At 44.9% G+C, this 12262-nt stretch overlaps 1 protein-coding gene across 5 annotated transcripts in view; it reads left to right on the top strand.

The window, feature by feature from the left end:
* The first annotated feature begins 403 nt into the window (after window positions 1–403).
* Window positions 404–12262, top strand: part of SH3GL3 (SH3 domain containing GRB2 like 3, endophilin A3) — a 99122-nt gene continuing 87263 nt past the window's right edge. For 2 of the 5 annotated variants that reach the window (XR_002087036.2, XM_019477529.2), the window contains exon 1: window positions 838–1078. Coding sequence is in view for 3 of the 5 variants with exons in the window: in XM_019477529.2 (XP_019333074.1) it covers window positions 1034–1078 (45 nt within the window). In the remaining 2 variants the exon portion in view is untranslated. Of the gene's footprint in view, window positions 502–837; window positions 1079–12262 lie in introns of those variants that run through there. The other 3 variants (XM_059714632.1, XM_019477528.2, XM_006259819.4) reach the window with 3 other exon arrangements.

Here is a 12262-nt window from a genome sequence, read left to right as displayed (position 1 = left end):
CCAAGAACAAAAAATCACAGAGGCATCCCATGCTGTCACTGACCCCCGGGGACAGGTCTGCTCCAGAAACACTTTACTAATCATATAATCTGTCAGCTACACTGGCAAAGCGCTCCTTGTCCAGATGCAGCTTTGCTGGCAATGCTGTGCTTTGTGCTGCCCTGGTAAAACCCACCCTTCACCAGCGAAACAAACCGTACCAGTAAGGGAGTAGTTTTGCGCAGTCACTGCTTCTACATTAGGAGATTTTGCCACCACAGCTGCACCGGATCAAACCAGCATGTCTGCCCCATAGACACCAGATGTGCATTTGGAGCTGGTCTCCTTTCCCACTTCTGGGCAGAGCGGTGTAAGCAGGGCTCCTGGGTGCTTCGGGAATAACAGCAACAGATAGGAGAAAGGCAGAGAGTTATTGCCCAGATACGGGGTCGAGGCGAGGAAAGAGGAAGACTAGCTCGAGAGATCCGAGGCAGGGAGCAAGGTGGATTTAGAAGAATACTGGTAAGAGGGAGGACTAGTCAAGGGGGTGGCTAGAGAGGCAGGCCTGGGGCTGCTTAGAGGAGGAGAAGGGAGGCGCGATGTTCTGCTCGCCGAGGCTCTCGTGTCCCGCCCGGTGAGCTACAGCCCCGGCCGGGACCCCGTCGTCAGCTCCCACCGCCTCTGCTCCCTCCCTCGGCCGTCTCCATGCAACATCGCAGCGTGGGCGTCTGCTCGTTCCTTCATTTGCATAGAGCGCACAATTGGCCAATGGGCAGGGAGCGCTGGCTTGTGATTTGCATTAGGCCGCGCTGGCGGCCAATGGGCTGGCGGCGCTGGGGCCTGTTTGGAACGCGATGTTTCCAGCCGTGCTGGGCGCCGGGCGCCGGGCGCGGGTGACAGCGGGCGGCCGGGCTGGCAGCCGCCGCCGCCAAGCGGGGACGAGGCGGGCGCTCGGCCTGGGCAGCGCCGGGACCCGCCTATTGTTCGCCGTGGCACGGGCTCCCGGGAGCCGCTGCTGAGCCGGGGCACGGGCAGGGGCAGCCGCGGAGGAAGGATGTCGGTGGCGGGGCTGAAGAAGCAGTTCCACAAAGCCAGCCAGGTGAGAGGAGCGGACGGTCCCTAGGGCAGTGCCAGGAGGGGGCCTGGCCACTCCTACGTGGCATCCAGGGGTTACCCTCGCCCTCCACTTCCTCTGCTCGCTCAGGCCAGGTTTCCCTGCCAGGTGGAGGGATGCTGCCCCATCCCCCGAGGAATATCGCTCCTCACTCTCCCCGGTTCCCCTCCGCGCTGGAGGTGCGGGGCTTCCTTCTTCACCCGAGGTTTTTCCTCCTGGTCATGCTTGCGGGGCAGGGGAGATCCCATGATCACCAAGGTGGTTTCCCAAGGGAGGCCTGCCCCTTGCACTCAGGGCAGCCTGACCCCTGAGAGTTTCCCCACATGCAGGAAACTGGACTGCAACAGTTTGGGCACTGCTTTCTGGCTTGCTTCCCAGCTTGCTCCCCGGTCTTTTGGCTAGGAGCGGGTGAGACTAAAGGGCATGTGAACCCCAGTATCTCTGGGCCCTGGGCTTGCACATAGGATGCCTACCACAGATTTGGGGAGTACCTGAAGACCCAAACCAGTGGGCCTGGGAAAGAGGATACTTGCCCAGTGGTAGAGCCACACAGACTTGAAGGGTTGAGCTCTGCTCAGTCAAAACTTGGAACTTGACTGTTGGCCTTGCCCAATAGAATTGGGAACTGATTTGGCCCTTGAAATGGAAAAAATCATATCCTTTTCCAGGGTCAAGAATTTACCTGCTACTCAGGGATTTATTTGCAAGGGATCTCACCCAGGGAACAGCCCCTTCCCTGGCCCCTTCCAGAGCCAGGATTTTCCCTGTCATTCCAGGGGTTCCTTTCTGCCTTCTTTCAGAAGGATTGTTCTTTATTTGGCCTTTATTGCTACGTGTGTTGTGACTTGAGGCCTTAAGAGAGGATGAGCACTTCCTTGTGCTTGGGACTGCACCCCCCCACTTCTCCAAAGAATTTGTTGCCTTTTTCATCCCAGGGATTGGCTGCAGACAACTTGGGCGACTGACCTTTTGGTTTTTTGACCATCACATCTGGGATGTCGCTCATTTGCCCTCTGGGGGTTACCATCCCTTTTCCAAGGCTCCCCACCTGCCCATTTTCTAGGTGCTCATCCTGTTGTGTTAGGCTTGGGCTGCCAGAAAGAATTGCCTCTTCTTTTCCATTCCCAGCCATACGTCCTTTCCAGTACCTTGCTCTCCCAAGCCCCCATTTGGTGTTCTGCTCCATACATTGTGGGATCCTCTGACATAATTTTGTTGATTGTCTTTTTTTACACTGGACATGAAACCCCTCCTGGTTTAAAGGTGCAATGGCTGCAGCATATTTGAAGGGAATGTATTCTGGTAGCTTCGGGAACCATCCTTTGTAGCTGAAGTTGCTAGGATAGCAGGGAACTAGAATCACTTCAATTAAGAGGGAGGAAAAAGCAAGAAGCCCAGAACACCTGGCTTCTAGGTTAGACTGCTTACTTCTAAGCCCCAAGAGATGTACGGTTCAGTTTGTTCTTGTTAATGATAATGGCACCACCAGAATTAGCTGCAACCTGTAACCAACTGGTTGGAGCCTAGTTGGACTATTGCCTGTTCTCACTAAGAGCCAAGGAAGTGACTGTTCCTTGCTTACCCAGGGTGTTTTATTGTCCTGGTTTCTGATACTTTACCAGTGGCCAGTAATGCAAGTACATAGAATATGTTTGGAAAAGGAGTAGGGAAAATATATTTACCATCTCTCATCTTTCCTTGTAGTAGTGTTGTTGCAAGGCATCTATATAATGTATGAATGAACTGGGGTCAAGAATATGCACCCTCTGCTCAACTCTCATCATGCCCCTGAGAACATATGGAGTTCCCTGAATAAAGACATCAAAAGGATAATTTGTAGATAGTTTTTGCTTGTTGTGCACCTTGAGAATAACATCACATGCTGACAGACAATGTAACATGATCTGTGGTATGTCCATAATGAAGAAAACAAGAGACCCGTAGCTCATGAAGTCAGAGATGTAACCAACTACACAAGCAATAAACAGCATAGAAATTGCTAGTAACAACATGCTGCAAGCTACCCCCAAGGAGGCAATGAGTTAATAGAAATAAAGAAGTTTTATGTCCAGAGCAAGCTAAGCGTAATGGGAAAATTTCAGTTGATGGGAGGTAACAATTTTATAGATCTAAATGGATATCTACTAATACATTTATGGATTTCCTATTAGCCAGGAGATTTTAAAGAGCATTGCCTGACTCAGGGCCTGATCTTGTTTCCATTTAAGTCAGTGGTAGAGCTTCTGTTGATTTCTGTGGTTAGACTAAGTTCATAGTTTTGAATTCAGGCAACTCAAGACACCAGTGATTCTTGGGGGAAAGAAATATTATTAGCTGAAATCCCATGTTGGAGAAAAAGGTAATATTGGATTATGTTTTCTAAATTATTGAAAAACATCCAAGGCATTTCTTTAGAATAAGTAAGTGTTGGAAGAATTTAGCAGCCAGTGTTGGATGAAATGAAAAAGGGTAAAGTAATAGATGGGGAAACACATAAAGAACAAAATGGGAATTCATACATGGCCAATATGTATGTGCTGTCTAATTCATACAACTTCGCCCACATTCAGCATTACATTACATGTATACACAACAACACTGTACATTAAAAAAAATGCAGGGTAATAAAGTGGTGATGCCAACTAGGGATATTACAGAATTAATTTAAGGGACAGTGTACTTTATAATAATGTCAGAAAATGTGGAGCATAAAAGGAATATTGTCCAACAGGGCTTTTTGTTAGTGCATAAGGAATAAGAGAGAATTGAAAAAAGATATACACGCCTTTCTGCTTATACAAGAGGTAAGCATTGCTTGGGAAAAACTGAAATTAATTCTTTGCCTTGGTGTTCCCAAAGGAGGATGGGGACAGATGACAGAAACTGGCAAATTTCCCAGAGGAGGACGAGGAAATACTGAAGGGAACGAGGATCATGCCAGGACATGTGATTAAGGAATGAGAATAGCTAAAGACTGATAGGACCTGGAGACAGAAATTCTGAAGGATAAGAGAATCTCCATTATATGCAAAATCTGAGAATATACAGGTCATGACATTTTTTAGGCACTTATGTTATGAAAGACTATTACCCTTTAATGACAGATCTGATGATATGTTTTAAACTTGAAACCGGAATATGTGATATTCTTCTATTTAGTGTAACAGTAATTGGCAGTATTTTCTGTACTGCTTACCTCTGCAGACAGAACACCAAAAGTTTTCAGCGAAATTCTAGGAAAAGAGACTTTTTTTTTCTTTTTCTTCCTGTGCTGCAATTTTTACATCCCTTTTCCACAAGCTCCGTTGTTCACTGGGTTTACTTTCAGGGTTTCTGGACAAACGCCATTACAAAAAGTTTTGTGTGCCACGTTGTTAACTTGAACCATTGAATAACTATTGTTCTGATTAGAGTGTTAATGTAGTGTGTCAGAACTCAGTGAGCAAGTAAATTTGAGTTTTATATTTTAAAAAGTGAATGAATAAGTGGTGGCCCTATTTTGCTAGATTTGCAGTGTTTACAGAGAGTTAAAGATTACGTGCTGCTACTTCTTGGTTAGTGTCCAAACAGACCCTCTTACCTGTAGATTTGCAACTGTAATTCATGAATTAATAATCAATATTTTTCCCATCCTGGAATTTTTTCCTAATTATACTTCATTCCTCCTTTCCATCTCTATCCCCCACCTCCCCAGGAGCACAGGTACACAGTGATGATGTCCCCTAGTTCAGCAGTCCCTTGTTTGATAGTGGGTGGTATGGGTGATTAGTGTTGCCTATAAGAATCTGTCTGATTCAGTACATGAGGGTTAGGGACAGAAATTACACATAAACTGGTATAAGTAATTGGAAACCAGCTCAGATTTGTGGCACAACAGAAGTTCAGTGCACATAAACTGCTTTCAAAATGGCAGGAACCAGTTTAAGATTAACTTGGATGGATGTAGTATCAGATTTAACTGATTTAGATTAAATTGGTTTATTGACCTTCTGTCCCACGTTCCCTCCAGATTCAAGTTAACTCTCAGTCCCCAGCAACCCAGGATGCTTTGCATCTCCCCTGCAAACCCCACCTTACAGGGTGGGCAGGCTAGCCTTGGTCCAAGCTGTCTGCTTCGCCAAACAGGGGGCATGCTCTAGTGCCCCCGACCTTCTGGCCTGAGCAACTGCAGGCATGTGGCTGCATTTCTGGAATGAAAAGTGAATATCTGTTCACTTGCTTATTGGTTCAACCTATGCATCTTAGATTAACCTGTGAAGAATGAATCGATTCAGCCTTGGGCTTTTTGATTGTCTGGTTTTAGCTGAGGAGCTCACCTCTCCAGTGTTACTTTTTAGTTGTATTTTTGCCTATTCCAACTTCTGAAAGGCAAATTTTGCTTTGCCTTTCTATCCTTGTAAGCCCCTGACTTGACTGATTTAGGTATTTGTCCTTAAATGTGCAGTGGCTTTTTAACTCTCTGGTATAAGCAATAAGAGTCAGTCTACATTCAAGCTACACAAGCAGACTGAAACTGGCAGCATCTTTCACATATTTCTGCGTTACCAATGCATGTCTCCTGAGTGAGGACACATTAAGCTGGTGAGCTGTGCTGCTCTGCTTCTTGCCCCATGTGCTGCTGTGTTGCTTGTTACTTCTCTGTTCTGGTACATGCTGAGGGCTAGCTATCCCTGACCTAAATCGTGGGTGAACTGCATTTTCAAATGCAACTGGGGATATTTTAGAAGGTTTTTGTTTTTGTTTTTATTAGAGTCACAAAAGAAATGGTGATTAAGATACCTTAACATACAAGATGTGCTGTTATTATCGATTAACCGCTAAAGACTTTATTGACCCCAGTAGGAGAATGTAAAGAGCCATTAAGTGGGATTTTCAAGGCACCTGGAAGCATTTGGGTACCTACTACATGAGTGTTTAAACTCCTTCCTTCCTTAGGCACCATTTGAAAATTCAAGCTATGATACCTCGCTTGGGGAGCTTGCAGCTCAACTCTAGTCAGTACTTCTTTAAAAATAAATTAAATACAAGATCTGTTAGTGCAAAAGTCCTTATGCAACCATGCCCTTTATATCTACAACCTTCTTAGGCAACTTGGCTTAGGTAGTTATAAGTATTTTCTTTTCATTGCCTTCGTAAAGAGAACAATTGTAAATATTTCTCTGGGAGAAAATGTGTGGCTTCCAGTTACTGGTGCTCAGAGCATAAAGTGATATCTAACAATGTAAAGAGAATATTCTTCAGTGACCTTGTCTCTGTATATCTCCTGAATGATACAACCCTCCTCAAGTAATGGATCTGTTTGTAGCAAATGTTTCTGAAGGGCTACTTGCATTGATTTCTCTAGTCGCTGTCACCACCAGCTGCTTTGAGGCTGGATTCTGATCTCACTTTGTTCTAACTACATAGATTTAAATGGAGCTACTCTGATTTCTCCCCATGGAAGTAAGACCAGAATCAAGACCTTGTTATCTCCTTAGGGAATGTGTCTCCCTGCTTCTTTCTTCAAGCTCTTCTTTTCCTTTTAATGTACCTATCTCAGAAGTAGATAATTTCTTAGGCCATCTGTAGTACTCCTTCTACCTTTTAAATAAATTACTGTTCACATTGGGTAATATAGAAGCTTATCTCCCCAAGAGTTTACCAATTATAATACAAGCAGAGAAACATGAAGCCCCTGGGTGAGGAAAACAGTCTGTGCCAGTGATTCTCAACGTTTTAGGATCAAGGCACCCCTTCATAATTTTTCAGAATTTAGGGGCACCCCAGCTGAGAACCACTGAACTAAAAGTTAGCTTGGGGGGGAGGCCCTTGCTCACTGTGCCTGCTTTTTCTATCATCTTCCCCTTTCCAGTCCCTAGTCTGCAGCTCCTTACCTAGACTCCAAGCAGCCCCTAACGAATTGCTATTACTGGACCCCCCTTCACCAGAGCCACTCAGCGCTAGCAGCAGTAGCATCAAATCATGGCTGCACACAAGCACAAAATGGCATAGCTTTGTTGACAATTGATGCGTGACTTTTTTTTTTTCTTTCTCGCAATTGTAAGGTTTTGGGTTTTTTTCTTTTTTGGGCCCCCTTTCTGTCTGGGCCCTGGGCAGCCACCTGGTTCACCCATGCCTGTATCTGGGTCTGTTAGTCTGTATGTGAGGGGGCGAATGCTGTTTTTCCAGGGACTCAAATGGTGGCATCTGCAGCTATATATGCCTGTGGCCCAGTGCATGGTGCTGGGAGAGAAGACGAGCCATTGCTTCTTTCCTGGTTTAGGGGCTGGATGTCTATTCACCCCTGGAAGGATCTTGAGTTGTCCTGCTTGAGAACCACTCATCCATGCAAATAAAACCCAAATTTTGGCTGTTGGGGCTTGAAGAGAGATTCCCTTCAGTTGACCAGTGCTTGCAGATATTTGCAGCAAAAAACCATCAGGGACTGTCAAATGGTGAGGGCTTTTAGAAGTCCAATCTGAGTTAGATATAATGAATGAGGATTATAAAGTTGTTTTTCTGTTCCCAGTTTTTCATTGTGGTGTCATAGTTTCATAATTTCATAGCTTCTAGGTTTGGAAGGGACCTGAATAGATCATCAAGCCTGACCTCCTGCCCTAGGCAGGAACGAGTGCTGGGATCATAATACCCCAGCCAGATATCTATCCAACCTCCTCTTGAAGACCCCCAAGGTAGGGGAAAGCACCACCTTCCTTGGGAGCCCATTCCAGAGCCTGGCAGCCCTAACCGTGAAGTAATGCCTCCTGATATCAAGCCTGAACCTGCTCTCAGTCAATCTGTGGCTGTTATTCCTTATTATCCCAGGTGGTGCCCGGGGGACCAGAGCCTCACCTATTTTCTGCTGGCCCCCCTGGCGGCCACCAGATCCCTGTTCAGTCTTCTCTTGTGGAGGCTGAATAGATTCAGGCCCTTTAGTCTACCCTTGTAAGGCCTGGCCTGCTGCCCTCTGACCATGCGAGTGGCCCTTCTCTGGACCCTCTCAAGGTTAGCCACATCCCTCTTGAAGTGCAGCACCCAGAACTGGATGCAGTACTCCAACTGCGGCCTGACCAGTGCTGCATAGAGGGGAAGGATCACCTCCCTGGACCTGCTTGTGATGCATCTGTAGATGTACGACAAGGTGTGGTTAGCCTTACTGACCGCTTCCTCGCATCAGTGGCTCATGTCCATCCTGGAGTCAGCAATGACTTCAAGTTCCCTTTCATGCACTGTGTTTTTGAGAAAGGTATTCCTGAGCCTATAGGTGTGTTGCTGGATCCTTCTCCCTAGATGCAGCACCCTGCGCTTGTCTACGTTGAATTCCATTCTGTTCTCATCCACCCACCTCTGTAACCTGTCTAGATCTAGTTGGATTCTGTCCCTCCGCTCCAGTGTGCCCACTTCTCCCCACATCTTTCTGTCATCAGCGAATTTGGACAGCATGCTTTCCACACCCACCTCCAAGTTGCTGATAAAGATGTTGAACAGTACAGGCCCCAGGATGAAGCCCTGGGGAACTCCACTGCCCACATCCCTCCAGGTCAAAAACGACCCTTCCACCACCACTCTCTGGGTGCCACCATTGAGCCAACTTGCCACCCATCTGACGGTGTAGGCATAAATGCCGCAGTCGCCTAGCTTTTTAATGAGCATGGGGTGAGAAATGGTGTCAAAGACCTTCTTGAAGTCCAGGTAGACAACATCTACCTCAGTGCCCGCATCCAAGGAATTTGTGACCTGGACGTAAAAGGAAACAAGGTAGTCAGGCAGGATCTGCCTGCAGTGAACCTGTGTTGGTTGCGCCTGAGCGTTACCTCCCATGCTGGGCCCCCGCAGATGTGCTCCTTGATAATTTTCTCAAAAGTCTTCACAAAGACCGAGCTGAGACTAACTGGCCTATAGTTACCCTGGTCCTCCTTTCTCCCCTTCTTGTAAATGGGGACCACATTGGCCCTTTTCCAGTCCTCCTTCCAGTGTCGTCCTTAGCAACTAAATCCAGTAATTTTGGAGAGGAAAATAAGTATATTGCTCAATCTTCTGTCCTGAATGTGTTTTGTTTAGAAGGCCTAATTATGATCGGCAAATAATCCACATTTAGATTTGCTCCCTTCCCCTTCTCTGGTGCCACCAAGGACAAAAATGGTCCTCCACCTCTCCCCCCACATATCTGTACTTGTAACTCTTTTAAGCAGGCAGTAGACAGTATTTACAGTGTCCTGTCAGTCTTCCACACGCATCAGATGATATGTGCTTGAGGATAGTGTTTGTGTAATGTATTAGTTACAGAACGATACATTCAGATTTCATGTGTATCACTTTAATTTGGCAAAACACATCATCATGGGTGACAATGTAGGTTTTGGTGTCACTTTTAAAACTTTTTTATCATTAAAAATGTTCTTTGGTTTTCTTTTAGCAAAATGCTAGAAGGAAGTAGAGTCACATGATCAAGAAGCTGAATTAGGATCTGGAGAACATGGTCATGGAAAAGTAGGGCTGGAAGAGACTCATCATGACTAAACCATCTCAGTGAAGTCTCTTTTATAACTTTCTCTTGAGACTTTACAGGGGCAAAGGTTCCCGAAGTCTAGGTAACCTGCTCCAGTGCTTAAGCACCTTATTGTGAGGAAGCTATTCTTAATTTCCAACCTAAACTTTCTCTGCTGCAATTTGAGGCCATTGCTTTTAGTCCTGCCCCTATGGCCAGAGAGAGCAGTCTATCTCCACCCTCTATAATTGTCCTGCAGTTATTTGAAGACTCTTATTTTATCTCCCCTCAGCCTTCTTCTTTCCTCTTAACTCAAATTTTATAGGCTTCTAATAATTTTTGTTGCTTTCTGCTGGACTCTCTTTAATCTGTTCACATCTTTTTTTGAATGGTGGGGCCCAAAATTAGGCACAGTAATCCAAGTGAGGCTTCACTAGTGCCTTGAGTTGAAGTCCCAGCAATGTGGCACATGGTAAAATCATTCTGTGCCTTGCTTTCCCTTCTGCAAAATGGGCATAGTACTTAATGAATTGTGTTGAGGAGATAGATTTAAATATTTCTGAGGCATTGAAATATTCCAGGAGGAGTCTTGAGCTGTTTAGAGTTACTTATAGATGCTTAGCTAGTTTACAGAGCATCCATTTTACAAAATAGTTGCAGAAGGGTATTCCTATGGTGGTAGGTTGCTGGAGGAGACATGCTCATCTGATCTCTAAAGGATTCATATGCACAGCAGGAAATGATGAGCGTATTCAATGTAATACTTTAAACACAAACAGTGTGCATGCCTAAAACTTGCCCAAAGAGCTGCAGTCAAGGTGGAGTAGGAGGTTAAAAAGGGCACAGGGCTGTGAGCCAGTAGCTGTTCTCAGCAATGTCACTTACAACCTGTGTGGCAGTGAACACAGTCCGTAATCTTTGTGGGTTTCACCTACAACATGCATAAAATCATGATGGTAATATATGACTCATTGGGATATTATGAGGCTCCTTTACTTAATTTCTGCTTCATGATCTGTGTTAGAGAAAGGCAAATGATTACTTACTTGAATGTAAAACTCTTGCAGGCCTATTTCCATTTTAAAAATACATTTCTAAGGGCATCAAAATCTGCCTGCTCTCTCAGATCAAGGTACTGATGCTTCAGTCCCTGTGCTGGTCAATTCAAACATCTGGCCAAGTCATCAGACAGAAGGACTTTTGACAGTTTCAGCCTCTTGCGTGCTGGCAAGCTAGCAGAAGATTAATACAATGTAACCGGTGTCTGTAAGATCTCAAGTTATGGAGGTCTTTGCATTTGCAGTAAGGGACCACCAGGTCTGGAAAATGCAAATCTTAGCAATGATGCAGCTGGTATTCTGGGGGAAGCTGTCAAGTGCGGTTGCACTGTTTATGGCATTGCCAAAAAACATTTTTGTAGTGGGATCAGATCTTGAGCTGTCCTTCTGGAATGTTTCTCCTGTTAGAGTTTCTTGGCTTTGTTGGAGGTTGTCATGTAAGCATAATGAAAGTTCAAGCTGAAGCTGACACTCCATCCTTAACGTCTGCTCTAGTCTGAGTCACTGCAGCACGGACTGGGTGATACATTACAGTGCATTCTTCTGAGAATACAGCAATTCCAAAGAACAAGTAGACAAGTTAAGCAGAGCAACAGTATCACATTTAAATGTCCTTGCCTTTGTTTACGTCATCACCTAAATGTTACTTGAAAACTACTGTAGTGTCCTGAAAATTACTTGTTTGCTAAATGCTGGGAGCCAAATGCTGATGCAGAGGTTGGCCAGGATCCATATTTTAAACAAACAGGGACAGATTCTCCCCTCGATCTGCAGTGATCCGATGTAGCTTCTCTCATTTGTGCCTCCTCCTGCTATCCAGCCAGAGATCAGAATCTGGCCTCCCCAACCTCAGTCTATACGCACTCTTTCTATTGACATAAATCGGAAATCTGTGGCTAGTCAAGGGCATGAGATATGTGCAAGTTAAAAACAAAACAAAATTGAAGGATATGAGAGTTGGTACGTATTTCTTCTTACTGTGCCCTTCATGAATTGGGTTTCTTGGGAAATTCCAAATAGCTGTATGTGAAACCCAGCAAGCTACAAAATATGTCTGATTCGTCAAGCTCTTTGTTTAAGAAAGAAATAAATGCTGTCTCGATTTATAATTGTGGTGTTTTAAAACTGATGCTTCTATTTATACTAACATCACTTTAACCATTTTATACTATGACAGAAAATCCCATACTCTGCGCTGTTGTCATTATTCACGGATCTCTCCCCCACACTGCAGAAATGAAGCCACTTCTGGAGTGCAGTCTCATGATTTGACATTTAGCAAGTTGGGAGATGAAGGCCCAGTCTTTTACAATACTTTGCACAGGCCCAATTAGAAAATGGCTCATTGAGAGTTGTCAGATTGTACAGGAAGTTCTCTTCCATACAGTTCTTTTCTTCTACCAGTGTATGCACATTTTTACCATTAAAATTAATAGAAGTTATTCATATTCATTGATACCATTTAATTTGAGTGCATCTTAAGTATCAACAGCTGTGTATGTGAGACACAAAAATAACTTGGCTTTGCATGCTTCTTTTCCAAAGGACAGGGCATTGAGTCTCTGAAGAGAATTAGTTCTGTTTCCGTACTACCCTAGTGAAATTACATTTTTTATATAGTACCTACAGTTAATGAAGCCCACA

This window comes from Alligator mississippiensis, chromosome 11 (assembly GCF_030867095.1).
Source record: "Alligator mississippiensis isolate rAllMis1 chromosome 11, rAllMis1, whole genome shotgun sequence".
Taxonomy (NCBI): Eukaryota; Metazoa; Chordata; order Crocodylia; family Alligatoridae; genus Alligator; species Alligator mississippiensis.
Note: the sequence above shows the minus strand (reverse complement) of the source record. Positions and strands in the feature narration are given on the sequence as shown.